Source organism: Eptesicus fuscus, chromosome 15 (genome assembly GCF_027574615.1).
Source record: "Eptesicus fuscus isolate TK198812 chromosome 15, DD_ASM_mEF_20220401, whole genome shotgun sequence".
Classification (NCBI taxonomy): domain Eukaryota; kingdom Metazoa; phylum Chordata; class Mammalia; order Chiroptera; family Vespertilionidae; genus Eptesicus; species Eptesicus fuscus.
The window spans coordinates 76,695,366-76,716,871 of NC_072487.1; the positions used below are offsets into that span (position 1 = coordinate 76,695,366).

General features: G+C 63.1%; 1 protein-coding gene across 1 annotated transcript in view; it reads left to right on the forward strand.

Moving 5' to 3' along the window:
* The window catches only part of CFAP77 (cilia and flagella associated protein 77), a 93,147-nt gene that overhangs the window by 60,204 nt on the left and 11,437 nt on the right, over window positions 1-21,506 (forward strand). Inside the window, exons 4-5 of the mRNA XM_008152499.3 lie at window positions 9,084-9,189; window positions 11,594-11,695. Coding sequence (XP_008150721.1) covers window positions 9,084-9,189; window positions 11,594-11,695 — 208 coding nt within the window. The remainder of the gene's footprint in view (window positions 1-9,083; window positions 9,190-11,593; window positions 11,696-21,506) is intronic.

Consider the following 21,506-nt stretch of genomic DNA (forward strand, 5'->3'; position numbering starts at 1 on the left):
ACACGCTGCCCATCACGTCCTTGTGGCGAGGGCAGGTGTGTGAGCAGCGAGTGGCGGCAGCCAGGGCAGGACAGGGGGCGCCTTCCTGAGGAGCAGCCGGTGCCGCGACCTCCCTCCTGTGTTTACAGGAAACTGGAGCAACGACAAGCCCCTGGACCCACCGCTCGGGTGTGACACGTCACCGTGCAGCCGCGTGCGCCTCCCGGCCTTTTTGTAAAATTATTAAGGAATAACAGATAACAACGCCAGCTCGCAGCCCCCGCTCACCCTTCCCCGCCGCGGCCTTCCCTCTGCTCCGGGCCCTCCCGAGTCGGATGCACACGCTACCCACCTGGCTCCCATGTGCTGTCCCGTTAGAGCCCTTCAGTAACGTGTTTTGTTGGCGTGGTTTCAGGCCACGGAAAGCCCGTGGCGTGGCCACTTGCTGTTTCACTCCCAACGATGGCAGACGTCACCCTGGTCAGCCGCCACATCTCCCGCCCAGTGCCCGCATCTCCGCTGCCGAGTAGCCGTGCTTGTCCGGTGCCCTGTGCCCTCCCCCACGTGCGGGATCCCTCGGGCCCCTCCCCAGGGTGGTGGGCTGAAGTGGGACCTCCTCAGCTCATGCTAGACGCTGGGATTCTCATCCCCCCCACCCCTCCGGGCAGGGACGCCCCATCGGATACTCACCTTCCCCAGGGCTGGGATCCCGAGTAGGTCCCCGAGTGGCCCCAGCCATGGCCATTGGGTCCGGCAAGCCTTCCCTGTCCAGAGGGGCTCAGGCCGCAGCCAGCCGTGCCGGGGGAGGTGGGGTGCGTGGGGAGAGCCCCCGGTTTCGGGGGGTTTCAGGTGCGAGCACCCCAGGGCAGGAGGAGCCCTCTCTGAGCCTCCAGCTCTGCCGCCCTCCCTCGCCCTCCCTCGCCATCCGCTGGGCGCTGGGCACGAGCAGGGAACTGCTAATTGAATTCACCCTCGTGAAAATGTTAACAAATTGCAAATGACCTCTTAGCCGAATTTAGAAGTCAGGAGTGTGCTCTCCTAAGCCTCCCTCCTCTGTCATTAGCTTTTATGTTGGATCCACAAACAATTAAAAACTACCCAGCAGCCCAGAGGTCCCCTTCTCTAATTAGCGCTGAGTCCTGCCAGGGAGGGAGGCCGATCAGTCACCGCCCCTGCCTCCTGCTAGTTAGGAAAGACAGGCCCTCCAGCCAAGGAGGGACAATTAAGAAAAAGGTGGGGGTGAAGGGGCTGCAGCTGTCCCTTGGGAGGAGGGGCCTCCACAGGAAAGGCTCGGGCCTGGAACCCTCCAGGGTCCAGGGACCACGTGGCTCAGACTCTCCTCGGGAGGGGGCATCCCGGTAATGCAGATGCCGGGCCCCCCGGGGCCCCGTGAGTCAGAATGTCCGTGGGTGGCGCCCCGGCACCTCTATGGCTCATAAGCTCTCTGGGTGATTCTCATTCACCCTCAAGGCTGTGTCTCTGGCCTCAGCATGCTGGGGGAGGGGAGGGCATCAAAATGCAATTTCTGACCCAGGCCGAGCCCCGGTGTCTCCGGGCTCCCGGGCAGGGGCTGCAGCCCGACTTCCCAAGCCCTGGGCACCCTAGTTTCCGTGAGTCCCTTCCTCCATTGAAAAAAAATTAGCTCAGCCGGCGTGGCTCAGTGGTTGAGCATCAACCTATGAACCAGGAGGTCACGGTTTGATTCCCGGCCAGGGCACATGCCTGGGTTGCTGGCTTGGTCCCCATAGGGGGCGTGCAGGAGGCAGCCAATCAGTGATTCTCTCTCATCATGGATGTTTCTTCTTCTCCCTTCCTCTCTGAAATCAATAAAAATATATTTTTTAAAAGAAATAAATACACAAATGCGTGCGTGCGCACACACGTACAAGTCAGCTGGGGACATCTGAACGAGAGGGGAGACTGTCTCAGTGTCACTATCCTGGATGCGATTTTACCCTCGAGTTTCACAAGATACTCCCATGGGGGAACAGATGTCACCACGGGAAGGGGTCCTGGGACCTCTGTTTTCTTTCTTATAACGGCAGTAGAGGCCTGGTGCATGAAATTCGTGCACTCAGGGCAGGGGGGGAGGGGCAGGGGTAAGGGTCCCTCAGCCTGGCCTGCGCCCTCTCGCAGTCCGAGAGTCCTCGGGGGATGTCCGACTGACGGCTTAGGCCCACTCCTAAGCCATCAGTCGGACATCCTTAGTGCTGCCACAGAGGTGGGAGAGGCTCCCGCCACGGCCGCTGCACTCGCCAGCCGTGGGCCCGGCTCAGGGCTTCTGGCTGAGCGGCGCTCCCCCTGTGGAAGCACACTGACCACCAGGGGGCAGCTCCTGCATTGAGCGTCTGCGCCCTGGTGGTCAGTGCACATCATAGCGACCGGTCGGTCTGCTGTGTGGTTGATTTGCATATTAGCCTTTTATTATATAGGATGTGAAATCTGCAATGATCTCAATTACATTTCAATGTAAAGAAAGCAAAACAATGATTTCACGGTGGCTTCGGTACCGTGCGGGCAACAGTAGTCAGACTTGCTCGGAAGAAAAAAACCGCTGGGTCACGTAGGGCACAAGCGAAGGGCGCAGCACACGGTCACGGAGCTCACCTGGCACGCCGAAGGACGAGCCCATTCAGGAGGCCTCGGTCGTGGGCGGAGGGGAGGCGGCCCCAGCCTGAGGGGCACCTCTGGGTGCTGTCCGAGCACACGAGGGCACCCTCCCCAGGCCCCGCTCAGTGAAGGAACCCCTCCAGAGGGGCAGGGTCTTAGATGGGGCCCCTGTCGGGTGTCCGTCGTGGGCTCAGTTTTGACTTAGATCCCCAGAGGGAAGCCCAGCCCCCCAGCCTCCTCCCAAACCAGACCCTCCACGGTCCACGGCGTGCCGGGAATGTCACACCAGCCGAGGAGACACGGCCCGTCCTGGTGGCCGCTGTCCACTCCGTCAGCCCGGAGGCCATGTGGGCGCCCGCGCCTCTCCCGCCCCCCGGGGCCGCCAGCATATTAGAGATGGATTTTAATTTTATTTTAACAAAATAGCTGTCTCCGCTGGAAGAAGCATCAAGCGTCAAAGAAGGGCCCGTCTGGAGCGGAGTCACGTTGAACAGACCTCCGTGCTGTCATTGATTTTCCGGGAAGAAAAAAATTGCCTCTGGCTACTAAACCGAATTAGTAGTCACTGATGACCAATTATTTCAGCCCGCTGTGAGCGGGGAGCGGGACTAAAATCCGGTTTGTCAGACCCAAGGCTGCCTTCTCCAACACCTTTCAACAAATGTGTACCTGAGTCCCTCAGAAGGTTCCTGCAGCTCCCCGCTCCGCCAACTTCGCCGGCTCCGCGAAGTTTTAATGAGCGGCTCCGCTGAAGACGGGCTGCCATGAAAGGGGCCCCTCTAATCCACAGAGCGCTCCTCGGCAGCCGGGAGCCGCGCGGGCAAATCAGAGCTGTCAGCCCTCACCCCCACTCACACCGAGTGTCAGCCTAATGTTTGCAAATGATCATCTCCGTCCCCCTCGCTCCCCGGCGCCTTCATCGCAGATCAGCCCCCGGCCGGGGTATCAATCGCCGGGCCGCGAGATGGACTTGATGGAACTAATTTGAGGTTTCCTGCAGGCCTAGCCCGAGCCGGCAGACTTCACCTCGCGTCGTCCCGCCTCCCGCTCCGTGAGCCCCGGCTTTGACACCGTTTTGTGGTTAGTGGGACTGTCAGGCTGGTGAGGAACTTTCCCGAGCCGGTCCTGCCGGCTTACCAGCAAGTCATCTGTCCAGGCCCTGGGCGGTAGCCTCGCCATCCCCCAGGCGGGCTGCCCGGAAACAGAGGAAGCCCTGAGCCGAGAGACCACCAGGGCGTCGGGACGAACCGGCGGCTCAGGGTAGAGGACACACCGTCGGAGAAGTCCGGGGACGTCAACTGTAGAAAATTACAACTTGACTCCACCGGCCGGCCGGCCCGGAGCAGGGCCAGCAGCTGGGCCACCGGGACAAGCCCCCGGGACCACTCAGACCCGCTTTGGGGTCCTGGCCCCCAGGGGAACCCAATTTGGAGCCTGAATCCGCCTCCTTGGCTGCTCCCAGTCCAGGAGCAAACCTCGGGCAGGTTGCTTCACTCCTCTGAGCCTCAGTTTCCCCATCTGAAAGCAGGAACGCTCGTCCTCACTTGCAGAGTCATAGGAGTCCCTGAGGCTGTAGCTGACGAGTTCTACACGGGCCAGTGCAGTAAGTGCTCACTGAAACGGGGGCGTGTGCGAATCTCAGCTGTTCGCCAACGCCCATCAGGCCAGTCGCGAGGCGTGTTGCCAGCCGGGCCTGGCTCCCTGGCTCTGCTCATGCTGATCCCTCTGTCAGGGACCCCTCCTGGCCATCTTCTGCCCAAACCCAAAGGCCCATCAGAAGGTGGAGGGGGCTTTCCTCGTCCCACCTGCTGCTCAATGAACCGTCCTCTCCTCTGAGCGCCAAAGGCCGTCCCTACCCGGCGCTCAGCCGTCAGGACGGCGCGGGGCAGGGCTGCAGGGCAACAAGCCCACAGGCTCCCAGTGAAAATGCAGCACGTCACTCACGGGCTGTGTGGTCTTGGGCAAGACACTGGACTTCTCTGGGCCTCTGATTTCTCATCTGTGAAATGGGTATATTAACATCTGTCTCCAGAGTTGTCCTAAGGACAGAGGAAGCAGCAGGAAGCCTGAGCTATGACGATGATCGTTATCGCTGCTGCAGGCCCTGTGACCTCAGAGTGCAGGGAGCAAGCACCTGGCAAGGTCTGGGGTCCCACCTGGGCGTGGCCAGGCCCGCTGGGTTTGGCCTCTAGCTGCAGCCGGCCTGCTGGCCTGTCCCCTTCGGTCTTTGCAGTGTCTGCAGCCAGGAGTTGCACAATCTCCTGGCTGCAGACACTGGCCTGAGGGGCAGGAGTCCAGGCCTTGCGCCTGGAGTGTGCTGTGTGACCCTGGGCCAGCCATTTGACCTCTCTGGGCTCCAGCATCCCCCACACCGTTCCCCTCATTTAATGAGGATAAATAATTCAGACCTTCCGTGCGAACCCCTCCCACTCCTCCCAACACAGCTGCAGAGCACAGCTATGTCCGAGACCACGGGGCCTTCGGCCTGGGGCAAACATCATTCGTCTGGGGGTGGGGAAATGCCTTTCTGTGTTACAAAGAACTCCGCTTACCTTTTAAAGAACTGAACGTGTTGTAAGGGAGCAGCTGGAAACAGCTGTGGGAGAAAAGGAGAAAATGGTTCCTGAAGATGCCTCCAGTGGAGGCAAGTACTCGGGGAAGATGCTAAGCTCCCCAGCATGGGGCAGGAAGGGCCGGGCTCCACCAGGGCCTAACCCCGGCCCCGAGGCCGGCCACCCTCCCCCTCGGCTGCCTGTGGAGAAAAGGGAGACTCTGGCCTGATGTTCGAGGGGCTGTGCCTGGCGGGGGCGGGCTCTCGCCCTGACACGGAGCCTGGGGACCCAGATCCAGCTCCCCATCCCTGGCTATGTGGCCCCAGCCAGATCACACAACTTTTCAGGCTTGATTTCTTTCTTCCTTTTTCCCTCTCTCTCCCTCTCTCCCCCTCTCTCCCTTTCTCTTTCTCTCTCTCTCTCTCTCTCTCTCTCTCTCTCTCTCTCTTTCTTTTGACTTTATTCATTGAAAAAGAGTCACATAAAACCAGTAAGTGGACTGGAAGGCGAAGGGCCCCCTCGCCCATCCCACCACGCCTCCCCCCGCCCTATCATCACTGGCCGGCTTCCTTCCAGTCTTTCTTCCATGTGTTCACACCTGTGTGGATGCACCTGCATGGGCCTGGCTCTTTCTCCCCCAACTTGTTTTGTTGTGTGTTTTTTTAAATATATTTTTATTGATTTCAGAGAGGAAGGGAGAAGGAGAGAGAGAAACATCAATGATGAGAGAGAATCATTGATCAGCTGCCTCCTGCACGCCCCCCACTGGGGTTCAAGCCCGCAACCCGGGCCTGTGCCCTGACCGGGAACGGAACGGTGACCTCCTGGTTCCCAGGCTGACGCTCACCCACCGAGCGCCGCCGGCCGGGCGTGTTGCTACGAACAGGTGTGCAGTGACGTGGCACCGGTCTTCCTCGGCATTCCCCTGGTGGCGGGATGTCGGCCGCTTCTCGTGAACGGATTTGCCGCCCACACGGCCTCTTGGAGAAACGTCTCATTTCTAATTGGGTTGTCTGTCTGTCTGTGCTGCCTTCTCAGGGTTCTTCCCACGTTCCCCGCAGGCCTCAGCGGACACGCGGTTTGCAGCTGTTTACTCCCGGGGGCTCCGGTGCCCGCGAGGGTCTCGCCGAGCAGGTTCCTCCTTCCCAGGCGTCCGGCCGCCCCGGGCTTCCTCCTGTGGGTCACGCCCTCGGTGCCAAGGCCTCGAACCTGTCACCTAGCCGAACGCGGGCCCCAGAGTCTCGCTGCCTCTTCGGTGGAAGCCCCTTCGTTCTGCATTTTACAGTTACATCTCTGGTCCGTTTCCAGTTACTTCCTGTATGAGGCGCGGCTGAGGTCGGAGCCGTTTTCTTGTTTATGGCAAAGACTCCTTCCTCCCCCGAACGGCTTCTCCACCAATTAACGCCCTTCACCTTGTTATAACTCCATGTAGCCTAACGCATCACACGCTGGTTTATGCAGAGTATACCTCCTCCGCTCCCCCCCGCACCCCGCTCAGCTTAGGCTTAGTCTAGGAGATGGGAGGCCATTGGGGGTGCTTTAAGAAGGGGTGATGTGCCGAAACCGGTTTGGCTCAGTGGACAGAGCGTCGGTCTGCGGACTGGGGGGTCCCGGGTTCGATTCCAGTCAAGGGCATGTACATTGGTTGCGGGCACATCCCCGGTGGGGGGTGTGCAGGAGGCAGCTGGTCGATGTTTCTCTCTCATCGATGTTTCTAGCTCTCTATCCCTCTCTCTTCCTCTCTGTAAAAAATCAATAAAATATATTTAAAAAAAGAAAAAAAAGAAGAAGGGGTGATGTGACCTGGCCCGCGTGGCTCAGTGGTTGAGCATTGACCTATGAACCAAGAGGTCACGGTTCGATTCCTGGTCAGGGCAGATGCCCAGGTTGTGGGCTTGATCCCCAGTGTGGGGCGTGCAGGAGGCAGCCGATTAGTGATTCTCTCTCATCCTTGATGTTTCTCTCTCTCTCTCCCTCTCCCTCTCCCTTCCTCTCTGAAATCAATAAAAGTATATTTTTTAAAAAAGGGGTGATGTGATCCCCAGGTCAGCAAGGCCCCACCTTAGTATCCAAGTTACAGAGCCAGGGCAGACCCTGCCGGATGTCCCTCAGCCACGGCTGGGGGGTGGGGGGAGGTCACAGGTTTGTGAGGGCGCCTCCCTGCCGCTTCCCAGGTAAGAAGAACCTTTGCCAGGGCAGGGCACAGCCCGTCAGCAGGCTGCAGGATGGGGAGGGGGGTGAGGAGGAGGGGCAAGGGAAGGGGGAGGGGGAGGGGAGAGGAGGGTGAGGAGAAGGGGGGAGGGAGAGGGGAGGGAGAGGGGAGGGGAGGGGAGGGGAGAGGAGGGTGAGGAGAAGGGGGGAGGGAAGGGGGAGGGGAAGGGGAGAGGAAGGGAGGGGAGGGGAGAGGAGGGGAGGGGAGAGGAGGGTGAGGAGAAGCGGGGAGGGAAGGGGATGGGGAGGGGAGGCTCGCTGTGACGCCTGCCGTGGGGCTGGGAAGGTAGCGTCTCTGCGAAGGCCTCTGGGGTGGATGTTGCCAGATCACCGTCCAGTGTCACAGAAATGGTGGCTGTGAGTCCGGCGGCTCCGAAGCGCGGGGCGTGTAATGATTAGCAATAGGAGTCGCGCCGGGTGAAGGGGGGACGGCAAAGAGCCCTGGGCATGGCTGAGCGCAGGCGCCGGGGAAGAGCCCTCGAGCAGCACCTCCCTGCAGACCGAGCCCGCAGCCGGCCCACGGGGTCCGCGTGGGAACGCCCGATTTGTGCGCGCTGACGACAGGACCTCGGTGCGGAGCCAGGCTCCAGGGCTGGCCCTCGGGTCCTAGCGGCACGACCTTGGGTGTTTGTCGTGTCTGTGAAGGAAGGTCACGGGCAATACGGGGCTCCCACCCTTTCCTGGGGCGCACCCACCTCTGAGCATGTGGATGCCCCCCCCCAGACCATGCCTGTGCACCTGCCCAGAGGGGCCGTGTGCCCTTCACGGGACTCAGGGGCTCGGGGCGACGCCTGGACCAGGCACCCCAGACCACCGACGGGACGTGGCTCTGACGCTGCCCCGGGGTCGTGCGTGCCGCACGCTGCCCGCGCTCCTCCGCCGTGGGGCTCGGGGTCCAGGCCGAGGACCTGTGCTGAGCGGCCCGAACTGCAAGCCATTTCTATCGGTGTTTCCCAAAGTCTGCCCGAGGAACCCCTGGGTGTCCGTGTCCTGGGCCAGCCGTAACAAACTGCCACGAACGTGGTGGTTAACACAACAGAAGCGCTGGAGGCGGGGGTTACAGCCGGGGTGGGCGGGGCCGCGCCCCCGGAGGCCACGGAGGGCCTTTCCCTGCCTCCTCCCTGCCCGCTCCTGGGGCCTGGGCTCCTGGCAGGGCCCCCTCTCTGCCTCCTCCTCACAGCACCCTCCCGCCTCTGCGCCTCGCTTCCCTGTGTCTCACCAGGACCCGCCCCGGCCCGGGCCCGCCCTGAGGGGCTCGCACACGACGCTTCCCCCGTCTTGCGATCGCTAACTTGCCCCCATCGGCAACAGCCCTTTCCCCAGACAGTCCTGGCCCCAGGTTCCGGGGGTCGGGACGGACATGTCCTGGGGAGCGGGGGAGGCACCATTCGCCCCTCCGCCCCGATCAGAACCCCGGCCTGTGTTTGTGACTAAGCTGTCGGGGTCCGGGGTCCAAGGGCAAGTCAGGAAGGAGTGAATGGGGAAGACAAAGAGCTTTCTCCGCCGTTTTGTTTTTTCTTTTTCTCTTTTTATGAAAAATTTCAAATATGCACGAACGTAGAGCCCATAGGGCAACACGCTCCTGGGGTGACCCCTCACCTCAGCCTCACTGTCACCAGTGTCTGTGGGTGACCATGTGGGGCGCCCGCGCCCCGGAGCCCAGACGGTCAGTGGGTGGCCCCAGAGGGTGGGCGGCCGGGGAGGTGCCTCACACGCCGGCCTCGCCCGCAGGCCTTCCACGCCCCTGTTCGACCTGCTGCAGCACCGGTACCAGCAGCTGTGGGTGCAGGAGCAGAAGGCCGCCCAGAATGCCATCAAACTGGAGAAGAAGCAGAAGGTAAAGTCGGCCCGGCTCCCCAGCGGCCGAGGGCCGGGGCGGCAGAGGCGGGAAGGGCTGGCCCCGCAAAGCTCAGCTCCGAGACTGAGCCCCGTGCACGCCTGTCCCTGGGGGTGGCTGGGAACCACGCCGCTTGTGGCCTGGCCCACAGGCATTGTGGGAAGTTAGAGCCCGAGGGGGTCTTGGTGACGATCAGACTGAAGCCCTACCTCAGCCCCAAGACCGGAGATTCTGCGGGACCGGGCACCGGCCTGTGTGCCTGACAGAACCCGGCTCTCTCTCTCTCTCTCTCTCTCTCTCTCTCTCTCACTCTCTCACACACACACACACACACACCTGCCTGGGGACTCTCCACCAAACCTCTGCACGGCCTCACACATCCGGAAATGAGATTTTTTAATATATATTTTTATTGATTTCAGATAGGAAGGGAGAGGGAGAGAGAGAGAAACATCAATGATGAGAGAGAATCATGGATCAGCTGCCCCCCACCAGGGATGGAGCCAGCAACCCGGGCCTGGGCCCTGACCGGGAATCGAACCGTGATCTCCTGGTTCATAGGTCGACGCTCAACCACTGAGCCCCGCCGGCCAGGCCGGAGATTAGATTTACACTCAGTTCCGTGCAGGCTGACCTGGCCTCACAGAAAACTGCCCGCGTTATCTACAAAGAGAAGGCTGAGAGGGCAGAGGGCCCGAGAACGCCCGCCCGGGGCGGTGCCACAGGGAGCACGCGCATTGCACTCGAGGGGTGCGTCCCGTTCCAATGAACGACTCGGGCCCTGAAAACACTTCCTGGGCCTCAGCTGCATCATCTCATCGACGCCTCACAGAGCCGGGGCGGGGGTGGCCCTGCTGCGCTGGGTGGAGAGGAGCTCAGAGGAGCAGGGTGGAGAGAGAGGCGGTGCCCACACAGGGACGTGGAGCCGGGACAGGCCCGGTCCAGCCTCCGCCGATTCCTGCGGCACGAGGGCCGGAGAGCCGCACCGCCACCTCAAAGTCAGACCTCTCCGTGCTCACAGGGCGCTTTATCGGTCTCATCAGAAGCAGGACTTTGGTGACCCTGGTCGTTCCAATGCTCAGGACCCATGGCGTCCCCCGGCCCCGCGCCCTGCGGAGAGCGGGCCGGTGCGCACACCCATCTTCCCGCTGCCGTCCTCCTGAGCACTCGCGGGGCTGGCACCTCACCGGGTCATCTCAGTCTGTTGCATTTTCAGATGAGGAAACTGAGGCTCAGAGTGACTGAGTAGTGGCCACAGCGTCAGAAGAGCCGGGCTTTTCTGGACGGCGATCACGGGAACACTCGGGGACAGGGGACAGGGTCGTGATGTCCTGGGGCCACGCCGGGCAGTGTAGGAGTCTTCCCGGATCCTGGGGCCCTCGGGCCAGGCCAGGAGAGGCACCAAGCGAGGCTCAGGGGCCCCAGGTGACCCCAGGCGCACGATGACAGGGAGCCAAGGGCCCCCTCCCCCAGCCCCCTGCCATTCCCAGCAGTCAGAGTCCAAGACACCAGCGCATGACCGAGCAGAGCCTGGTAATAACCTTTTAGAAGCAGCCGGTTTATTCGTTAATGGCTCGAGGAAGAGCCAACCTGTTGTGGGGTGACCAGTTTCGGGGCCTTTGCCATCACAAGCGGCTTTACCGCCCATTTGAGAGGCGAGTTTTTAATTAGCAGCTACTTACGGCAACTCAGAGCACTGCAAGTCCGCGGGACCCCGAGCCTCCCGGACCCACCTTCTGCTCTAGAGTCGATCCGTGGCCGGTGGCCTCCTTCTTTTTAGCAGAGCACCCCGTAAAGTCGCTGATGCGAGTGGCTCCACCCCAGGCACTGGTTGGGGTGTGACTTCGAGTGAGTTGCATTTGGGGGGAGTCTCCATTGTTTCACTCGGCAAACAAAGGGTCCGATTACATGAGGCCCCTGTGCCAAGCCTAGCACATAGTAGGCCCTCAGAAAGCAGGTGTGGAACCAACCCCGGCGTTCTCCTTCCTCCTCCGAGGGATGCCAACCCTCCCTCGAATCGTGCCTCCTCCACGCGAACGCTGTGGAGTCCCGCGCACTGCCGGGCTGCGTGAGCCGCAGGGACAGGACAGGAACGCCTGGGACACGGCCCCTGCCCTCCAGGCGGCTGCACGCCAGGACCCAGAACGACATGCTGGCGGCATCCATGGCCCCTCCACACACGGAGCCATGGCCGGGCACTGCGGGGGCCGGTGCCTTGAAGTCCTACGTGGAGAAGGGCTGGGTGCAGGGGGAAGGGTACCCTCGGTCTGTGACACCTCTGCCCTTGCGCCCCCTCCTGGCAGCTCGGCTTCTCTGAGCCGCCAGGGGAGCCGCCAGGGGAGCCGCCAGGGGAGCGGCCAGGGGAGCGGCCAGGTGAGCACCTCCTCTGCGTCTCCGGCTGCAGGTGAGCCTCGGGAAGCTGTATGAGACGCGGAGCAGCCAGCTGAGGAAGTACAAGCCGCCCGTGAAGCTGGACGCCCTCTGGCACATGCCTCACTTCCAGAAGGTCAGGCCCGCTCTCTCCCCGCCCCCGGGCGGCTCCCCTCACCTCCCCGGCGGGCTCTGCCGCCCTCTAGACAGCGAGTTCTGTGGGCTCCCAGCCACCCAGGGCGCGGCCACGGCCACGGCATAATACCAACCGCAGCAGCTGTCAGCCCTGAGCGCACCCTCATGCCGGCCTGGCTCAGATCACGACCTTCACACTCCCTGAAGGGGCCGCCGCGCTGCCCATGGCGCGGGCTGAACCGGCCATCTGACGGCTGAAGCCTGGGGTCTGTCCACGGGGCGGACACTGTGGGTCAAACCCCTTCCACTGAGGGGGCCGTTGAAACGCCACCCCCTGCCCTGGGGATTTGGGGGTGCAGAAGCTTCACGCCACAGGGCTAGGCTCCCCGGGGGCCTCCCTGGGAAGCGAGCAAATGCCTGGGGGCTGACGCGAGGGCGTGACCACCAGCTCCAACCTCAGGACTGAGCGGTGTCCCTTCGGCCGCCTGGCCCTGCAGCGGTGCCCGGACCGGCGTCCCCATGGGGGCACTGTGCCCAGGAGGGAAACGGGGCGGCCTGGGGACAGCAGCGTCAGGATGGGGGGTGCACACCCAGCTCTGGCCGGGAAGACAGCTGCACGAAGCGGCCAGCCAGGCCCGGCGCCGTGTCGGCTAAACTGCAATTTAGGCAATGAAGGGGCCGGTGCCTCCCTGAGCCTAATGCGACGGAACAAGCTGCCGAGCTCCGCGAGCAGCCGGCCGCCCCCTCGGCGCGCCTCCCGTGTCGCCCGCTGGCCTCTGTCAGCACGTGTCACTGACCATTTGCCCCGCCGCCTGTCCGCCGCCGCCCCCGCGCACGGGAACATGACGGGCTGTCGGAGGCCTCAGCCGCCGAGATGCAGCTGTGCGGCCGGTCTCCCCTCCCGGCAGCCCTCAGCCCCGCTCTCCCCGTCTCTCCCGGTTTTCCGGCCTCCCCACCGTGGCCTCCCCTCCCTCTTGCTCAGCGCTGCCCGTCCACAGCCTCCTTCCTGCCCCACCCCCTCGTTGCCATCCCTCCTTTGCTTTTTTCTCTCTGATTTCTGAACATCTGGGGGTCCAGGCAGCAGGGACGCTGCTCGGGGAGGGTCGGGGCTCCTGCCTCCGTGGCACCAGATGCCCCGCAGGCTCTCACCCTACAGCAGCGCCTGCCTCTCAGTCCCTTCGTCTCTGATGTAGGATCTACCCGAGTCCCGGCAACGGACAAGGAGGGCTCAGGGGCCTCCCCCGCGGGGCAGGGAAAGCCCACCCCCCACACATACACTGGGGGTCACAGCGACTGTCCCGGGGCAGGGCCCTGCCTCACTCGCCGCCTCCCTGCAGCGCCCGGCCCGCCCGGCCCGCCCGGCCCGAGGCACCAACAACTTCTACCCTCAAAGGAGGAGGTTGCTGAGCCTGCCGGCTCTCTCCCCGACGTCACGGCTGTTAGAAAACGCCGCTGTGAGCGACCGGAGCCAGCTCTACTGCTCGCCTGAACCCGCGGCACTGTGCTCCGTCACCTGTGCGTGTCACACGCGTGTCCTGACCCCTGTGCGGAGCGCGAGGCCGGGCCCGGAACCTGCGGCCCGTGACTGCAGGGCCCCGGCTGAAGGCGCCCCCATCACGCAGCAGAAACCGCGAGGGAGAGAGTAGGAAGGCCAGCGCGGCAGGAGGGTGCGCCTCAGCTTGTCCCGATGCCCATGTGACTCTGGGAGCGCCTGGCACACCCAGCTCAGACCCTGGACCCCGAGTGCGGCCACCACCGACGGGACACTCAGTCCCCCGAAGGGAAATAACGCCACGAGAGGGCCTCTGAGCGCTCGCCGTGCCCCGAGTGCCGGACGTGCGTAACCTCATAGACGTGAGGTCCCCGCCCGACTGACGGGGAGACTGAGGCTCAGAGAGGCCGAGGGCCTGGCCCTGGGAAAGGGGACCCGGGTTCCGTCCGGGGCTGCCTAAGCCTCTTCTCTTCACCACTGGGCTGTGCCGCCCCCCGGGGACCCCTTCCCTCACCGCCTGGCCCCACCCCAGCAGACCCCCTTCCCGGCACTTATCCACACTGCAGCCAGCGACCTCCCTGCGCCATGCTGTTCGACACCCATCTCCCCCGGGGCCGTGCGAGGCCGTCGGGACCAGGCCTGTCCTGCCCCGTCACGTCCCCGAGCCCAGCACGGCCGGGCACGGGCGGGTGGCCAGACTGTCTGTGGGAGGAAGGAGGGAGTGGGTGAAGGAAGAGCGACAGTGCAGCCCAGCGTGACAGAAAAATGCAAAAACCTCTCAGAGACCTGATGGCCCCCCTTCCCAAAGCTAACGTGCCAGCACCCCAGCGGCCGGCGCCGGGTCTGCACTCAGGAGGCCGGGCTGCCCGGCCACAGCGGCCTCGGCCTCGAGCGAGCGCCAAGCCCCAGGGGGCCCTTTTCTGCCCGGTGCCCGTCCTGTCGCTGCTGATCCCCGCCCCGGCCTCCCGCCCCGGCCCCACTAGGAAGGGAAAAGGCATTTCCAAAAGAGCGGAGCCCGTCACAGTGATGGATAACCCGCACGCACCCTCCCCGCTCGCGAACAGATGTCGCTGCTGAACTCTGTCAGAAATAATTAAACGCCTTTCACGGGGACACGCTGCGGGCAGGCGCGGCCCCTCCCTGGGCTGGGTCAGGGCCTCGGGCTGGCTCCTCCCTGGCCCGCCCCGCCCCGCCCCGGGGCCCCACCTCCCCCCAGGCTCGCACAGGGCCCCACGCCGGAGGGGCAGGGAAAGGAGGCACGTGCCTCAGGGCGGACCCCTCGGCCGCAGGGTCCCCTCGGACAGGCTCTCCGTGGGCCCTGCCACCAGCAGCGGCCGCGAATGGCCGGTGCCCAGAGGGCGGTCAGCCAACCGCTGCACGTGGCCTTCCTTCAGGGACACAGATGCTGAGACCTGGGCTGGCCACCGGGCCTCTCAGGGCCTGTTTCCTCATCCGACAGGGGGGGTGGGGCTAGTTCCTGAGGTCCCTGCCCACCGAGGGTTCAGGCCCCCAGGCCACTGGTCAAGGAGCTCATGGGAGGGGCGCGGGGCTCCCGGAGGTGGCCGCCCGAGGGCCAGCGTGCGTGTCGGGGAACAGCTCCGATTCCCATTTGGGAGACGAAAGGCGAACGCAGCAGGCGTCCCCCTCGGTGCTGGTGGCCTCGGACTCACATGCCTTCCACCAGTTGTGCGGGGTCTTCCCGGCAGGGCGAGCGGCCGGGGCGGGAGGGGCGGCCGTGTCTGTGTGTGTGTACGTGTGCATGTGCCTCCAGGGTCAGGCAGACCCCAGTCCCATGGCGACCCCGCCCCCCAGCCTGTCTCAATCTCCCGGAGCACCTCTGCCCAGGGCCCCGTGCTCCGTGCCAGCCCAGGCTGCTGCGGGGCCACCGGCCGGCGGACGGGCGGACAGCGAGCGCCCTGACAGCCACACGGCCAGAGGGGACGTTTGGAGAACTGGTGTCCAGAGTCTGCAGCCTCAAATGGAGGGGAGACACCAACCTTAGCTGTCAACTCAAGCTTGGGGTGGGGACAATCGCCACAGCGATCACCCCTTCACCTGTCCCCCGGCCTCTGACTGAAACCTCCTCGGGCCCCTCCCAGGCGCCCGGCCCTGGAGGCCACCTGTGTGTGTGTGTGTGGGGGGGGGGGGGATTGTTAATAGCTCCGCCTTCTGCTCTCAAAAGTGACCCAGTCGGAAGCACAGGTCCCACCGCCGCCTGATATTAAGCAGGAAAAATAGATGCTTTATCCTTCGTCACCAACGGCGGCCGTGGGAACGGCCGAAGACCAAGGGGCGAGTGAGCGCTCCAAATATCTGCGACGTCGCCGGCCACAGCGGTGGACGGTTGGGTGCCGCCAGTCAAGTGATGTTAGATACAGATGACCCGTGATGCTGTGAAATCGTGCACAGCCACTGAAAATGACCTTAGTCTGTACTTGCCGACACGCTACTAACACAGCATTGACGGGAAGAACCCGCGCCGTGCGATGCGTTTGGATAGAGGCGGCTGCGCGTGGTTACGGGTGTGAGTGCCCCAGGGCAGAGCCGGGAGGAGGGCCGCCCCCTGACCCCCGGGCCAGCGGCAGAGGGATCTGGGGGGGGGGGGGGGCTGAGTCCTACTTTCTCTGATGCTCTCTCTGCTTTGAGTCCACGTAGCTTTTACAACACAGTAAGGCGATCTTTTTAAATGTTTTCAAGGACGAGGTCGCTCCCTCCCTCCCGGTGCTTGGCCCAGAGCGCGAGCCCCTTTCAGCCCAGTTCCCTCTGCCGGCCCCGCGCTCTCGCCGCGCTCGGGCCACACCCGGTTTCTCGTGTTCCCGCCCGCCCGGCATGAAGGCCCGAGGCCGGCGCTGGCCAGCAGTGAGGGCGGCTGACCTGCAGGGTCCAGATCTTTACGGCCAAGTTCAGGTTGTAACTGAAGATCCACAATCCATTTGGGCCCCGGCCTGTGTGGCTCAGTGGACAGAGCACCGGCCTGCAGACTGGAGGGCCCCGAGTTCGATCCGGTCAGGCGCATGTACCTGGTTGCCTCTCTCACATCGATGTTTCTCTCTCGGTCTCTCTCCGCCCCTTCCACTCTGTCCAAAAATCAATGGCGCAGACATCCTCGGGTGAGGATTAACAAATCCAAGCATCCTGAGGTCTCCACCTCCATCGCCTCCCCCACCACAGGGCCCATCCCCGACGTGACACGGTCATTCCGTCACTAACGTGTGGACAAATAGCCTCTGCTCGCATCGGCTGTGGGCTCAGCCCCGCTGCTTGGGGAGAAGGCCAGGCTGTGACGCTAACGGTTTGGGTTACAAGCTCCTGCGTCCGGAGGCTGGATCGGGCGCCTCTCTGAGGAAGACTGACCCTGCGGGTCCCCCGGGCCCCTGGCTCCCCTCAGAATGGCCGTGACCGAGCCCAGGGAGAGCGGCGGCCAGCCACGCAGGGACACCCCGAGACGGGCTGGTGAGTGAAGGCTGCCGGGCCTACGGGGAGGGTTTCCTCCCTTCAGCTCTTACAAACCCGCGCTGGCGGCCAAGTTAACTCTGCCGACCCCAGGGCGGCTCAGGGCCCATCCGCCTGCCGCCTCTGCCCACTGTGCCAGCTGTGTCCATCCTGGTCACTCCCTGCAGACCCAGGAAGGGCAGCTGCCAGCGGTGCCGCTGCTCCGAGAGCCCCCCCGAGTACCCCCCCGAGTGCTCCCCCCCGAGTGCCCCTCCCGCCGAGTGCCCCCCGAGTGCCCCTCCCACCGAGTGCCCCCCCGAATGCCTCCCCGAGTGCCCCCCCCGAGTGCCCCCCGAGTGCCCCCCCCCCCGAGTGCCCCCCGAGTGCCCCTCCCGCCGAGTGCCCGCCCCGGGATGTATTTTAAGGGTCCTGCCGCTGTGCTGCTCCGGAACAAGGACGTCCGTGCCGCTGTGTAGGGCGCGGGGCGCAGGAGGATGCGCCTCACGCGGGAGCGGGGCGACGGGAAGGGTGAGTCAGAGTCCCGACGCAGCTGGCGCTGCTCCCCCAGCACAGGGCCCCCGTCACCGTTCACAGCCGTTCACGTCCGTCTGCAGAGGGATGAAGGCAGGGGCCTCAGTGGCTTACAGCATCCGGCCCTCGGAGGCAGGGAATCTTTAGGCACCTGCTGGAAAGGTGACATTCCTGCTCCAAGACTGGCAGGTCACCGGCAGCCAGAGCGGAGGCTTTGGGACGAGGACAAATGGCAGCGTTCCTGGGCCCTGTGGGAGCTGGGGGAGCGGCGCGGGGAACCGGGTCAGGGGGAAGGCCAGGCGTCTGTGCCGGGGGCCGGGGGGGGGGGGGGCGCGGAGAGGCCGCATCGCAGGGGACAAGGGGGCTGGCACTTCTAACAGGACCCGCCCTGCATCCTGGGGACCCCCAGCCGTGTCCCCTGAATCCTTCTAGCACCTGGGAACTTTCCGTTTAATCCAGAAAACTCTTCTCCCCAACCGGGCATGAAGAAATTCAAATGTGCTGAACATCACCCGGAAAACAGAGGCAGCCTTTGTTTGGGCATCAGCTCTATATTCCTGATCTCCAGAGACGGCGAGAACCGCATGTTGAATTCTGGGCGCCGATGGGGCTGTGGGGTCCCCAGGTGATTCCTCCAGCTCGTCCCCAAGGGAATACATCCTCAGTGATCTGAAGAGACTCTCCCGGGCTCGAGGAGGAGTGTGGGCCACTTCGGGGGGGGGGGACTCGCTCCGTGTCACCCACGAATCCCCCATCTCCACGTGTCAGCCTCTGTCAGCAGGCACCGACGCCGCTGGTGCGACCCCCCCGAAGCCGTGGAGCAGGAGGCCAGCCGGGTCCCCCCAGATAAACACCCTCCATGCTTCACTCAGGGCTCATGGTAACAGGTTTGTCAGAAGCGCGGGCGAGGTGCACCAGGAGGCAGTACCCTCCTATCTAAAAGCCATGGGTGTGCCCGGCCGGCGCGGCTCAGTGGCTGAGCACCGACCTAGGAACCAGGAGGTCACAGTTCGATTCCCGGTCAGGGCACAGGCCCGGGTTGCAGGCTCGATCCCCAGTGTGGGGCGTGCAGGAGGCAGCCCACCAGTGATTCTCATCATTGATGCTTCTATCTCTCTCCCGCTCCCTTCCCCTCTGAAAGCAATAACGATATATATTTTAAATAAAAATAAATAAATAAAAGCTGTGGCGCGAACACACCCTCACATTCCCCTCGGAGACGCAGGCCGCCGGCCCCCCACACAGAGCAGCCGTGGGGAGAAGGCGCGACGGGAGCCGTGTTTTCTGGCCTCTGCTCCTCCTCTCCCCAGAGGTCTCGGGACAAACAACACAAAAAGCGGGGACTCTGGCCAAAGGCGGCGGCGGGCGGTGCGCAGGGGAGGGCATCCAAGAAGCTATTCTGAGCCCGTTCCCAGCGGCAGCCACAGTCACGGCCCCGCAGCGCACAGCCCGCACCTCTGCCGCGCCAGGCGGGGCGTTGATGAACGATCTCGCGATGTCTGTCCTCTCGGCATCCCGGTGCGTGGAGGGGAGTCGCTGTCCGAGAAAAAGAAGCTAAAGCTCCGAAGTTCAAGTCCGTGCCCCAGGTCCTGGCGGACCAGAGGCAGAGTGGGTGGGGCTGGCGCCCGTGGGCGTGGGCCGGGCCGAGCAATAGTAAGGCCCGCACCTGCGGCCAGGGGTCGGGGGGCCTAAATGCCGGGCGGGAAGGCGAGTGGACGGCGGTCGTGAGCTCGGGGTTATGGGTGTCCGGAGGGCCGTGCGGCCTGGCCTGGCTGATTTAAGCCCTGAACGCCATAAACAGAGCTCTCCACTGCCCCGAACGCCTTTAGACCTTGACAACACCCCTGAGCATCTCTGAAATCGTAGTTTGGCCCGAAGGCTAAAGAGGAAAGAAGCCATTGATCGGGGTCCAGGCTGCGGTTACAAAGGGCATGAGGCAGGGACGGGGCGTAGAGGGCGGGCTGAGCCAGCCTGCCTCCCCGTCCGCATCTGAAAGTGGGGACAGCAGGTGCGTGTGAGGCGCTGGCCACGGCCCGGCTGGGAGACGGTCGGAGCAATCGTCTCTCGGTGGGACGAGCTTTGGCATCGGCCCTGCAGGTAGTTCTCAAGCTTGGCTGTGCCTGCAGGTCTCTGAGGGGAGGGCTGAGCTGGTCCCGTGGGTGGGGCAGGCACCAAGCCCGAGTCCTCAGCTCCCTGCGCCCCATCAGCGGCACCTGCACGGCTATAATTAAAGTATTTCCTGTGGCAAGTGGCTACGCTTTCATGCGTTCCATAGGAAGCTTGTCGGGGCTTCGAGAAGAAGCGAGGAGTATGAACTTCAGTCTAAATCTGCTCCAGCTGCTCCAGCAACACCCACAGCCGGGGGCTTAAACAGCAGGCATGTATTTCTCCCTGTTCTGGAGGCTGGCGTCCGAGATCAGGGTGCTGGTGTGGTTGGGTTCTGGCGAGGCTTTTTTCCTGGCTTTCAGATGGCCACCGTCTTGTGTTGAGCGAGAGGGAGAGAGCTGGTGTTTCTTCTGAGAAGGGCACTAATCCCGTCCTGGGGGCCCCACCCTCATGAGCCCATCCAAACCTAATTACTTCCCAGAGACCCCACCTCCAAACACCATCCCATTGGGGGGTATGACTTTTAGGAGAACACAATCACCTGTTCCCACTTCTGTGAGAGCCATCTGTCCACCCATATATCTGTTCTTCCATCTATCCATCCATCAGTCCATCCATTCATTCATCCATCCATCCATCTGTCCATCCATTCATCCACCCAACCATCCATCTGTCTATCCATTCATCCACCCAACCATCCATCTATTCATCCATCCATCTATCCATTTGCCCATCCATCCATCCATCCATCCATCCATCCATCCATCCATCCATCCATTCATCCACCCAACCATCCATCTATCTATTCATCCATCCATCTATCTATCTGCCCATCCATCCGTCCGTCCGTCCGTCCGTCTGTCCGTCTGTCCGTCCGTCCATCCACCCACACATCCATCCATCCATCTATCCATCCATCTGCTCATCCATCCATCCATCTGTCCATCAGTCCATCCATCCATCAGTCCATCCATCTGTTTGTCACCCAGCCAAGACTTGTTGAGTGCCTACAGGTTGTCCCTAACAGCAGTCACCCCAAGACCTCTGAGAGTCTCCTGTCTGTCCACGTTTCCCCAGAGCAGGGCCCAGAGGCTGGCATCCAGAGCCTCGATCTCTAGTTGAGGACACTTAACTCTCATATTCTTATCTGTAACTTAACAGCCTCTTCTTAAAACACACCCCAAACACTTCTTCCTGCTCATTATTCCAACAAGAGAAGAGGGGAAAGACAACACCACCCCTCACCGTGTGCATCCCTCCCCAACGGGCCGTGGAGCCGAACATCCGAGCGTGTCCCGGCTCCCCTGGCAGGAACAGGAGCGGCTCGACAGCCCGATGCACACGCAGCACGGCCCTGCCAGGCGCCGTGCGGACGGCGCAGCGAGGGCTTCCTCTGCACCCAAACACAGAATCAAAGGCTCCCGACCGAGGAGCCACGCGCCCGGGTAACCGCCTGGCGCCACCTGAGAGAGCGCCGCCAGGGAAACTTCCAGAGAAAGCAATTAAGGCGTCCCCGCTGTCTAAACTCGGCAGCAAAACTTGGAGCTCTGGAATTGCATGCTCCCAGGGACCTGGTGCCCCCTCCCAGCCTGATCCTGCATCAAAAGCAGCAGAGGTTCCTGAGGGGACCGGCGGGCGTGGCCCCGAGCCCCGTGCCCTCCTGACGTGTCGTCTCGTCTCGTCGAAGACGCGGCAGGCAGCAGACGAGATTCGGCTTGTGGGACGGGGTGAGATTAACATACAAATGTGCAGGCCTCTCTGAGAGCTGGCAGGCGCCGATGAATATTCATCAAGTACCCACGGCGTTCATGATACCAACATGCAAAACATCAGCCCTGGCACCGGGGCGTCCGCACGCAGCTCCGCGCTCGGCGCCTGCAGCCCCGCCCCGGCGGGGGCTGAGGCTAATATTTATAGCGAGTGGCCTCCTCTTGTGTCCTCAGCACCTGGCCTCCCGGGGGAGTACTGGGGAGACACCAGCCCCGTCTCGGCGGGCTGTCCGCTCACAGAGCCTCCTCCAACAGGCTCAGGAAAGCCCTCCTTAGCTCTCACTCTGCGCAAAATAGAAAGACCCACTCTAGCCCTAGCCGGTTTGGCTCAGCGGATAGAGCGTCGGCCTGCAGACTGAAGGGTCCCGGGTTCGATTCCAGTCAAGGGCACATGCCAGGGTTGCAGGCTGGATCCTCAGGAGGGGGCGTGCAGGAGGCAGCCGATCCATGATTCTCTCATCATTGATGTTTCTCTCTCTCCC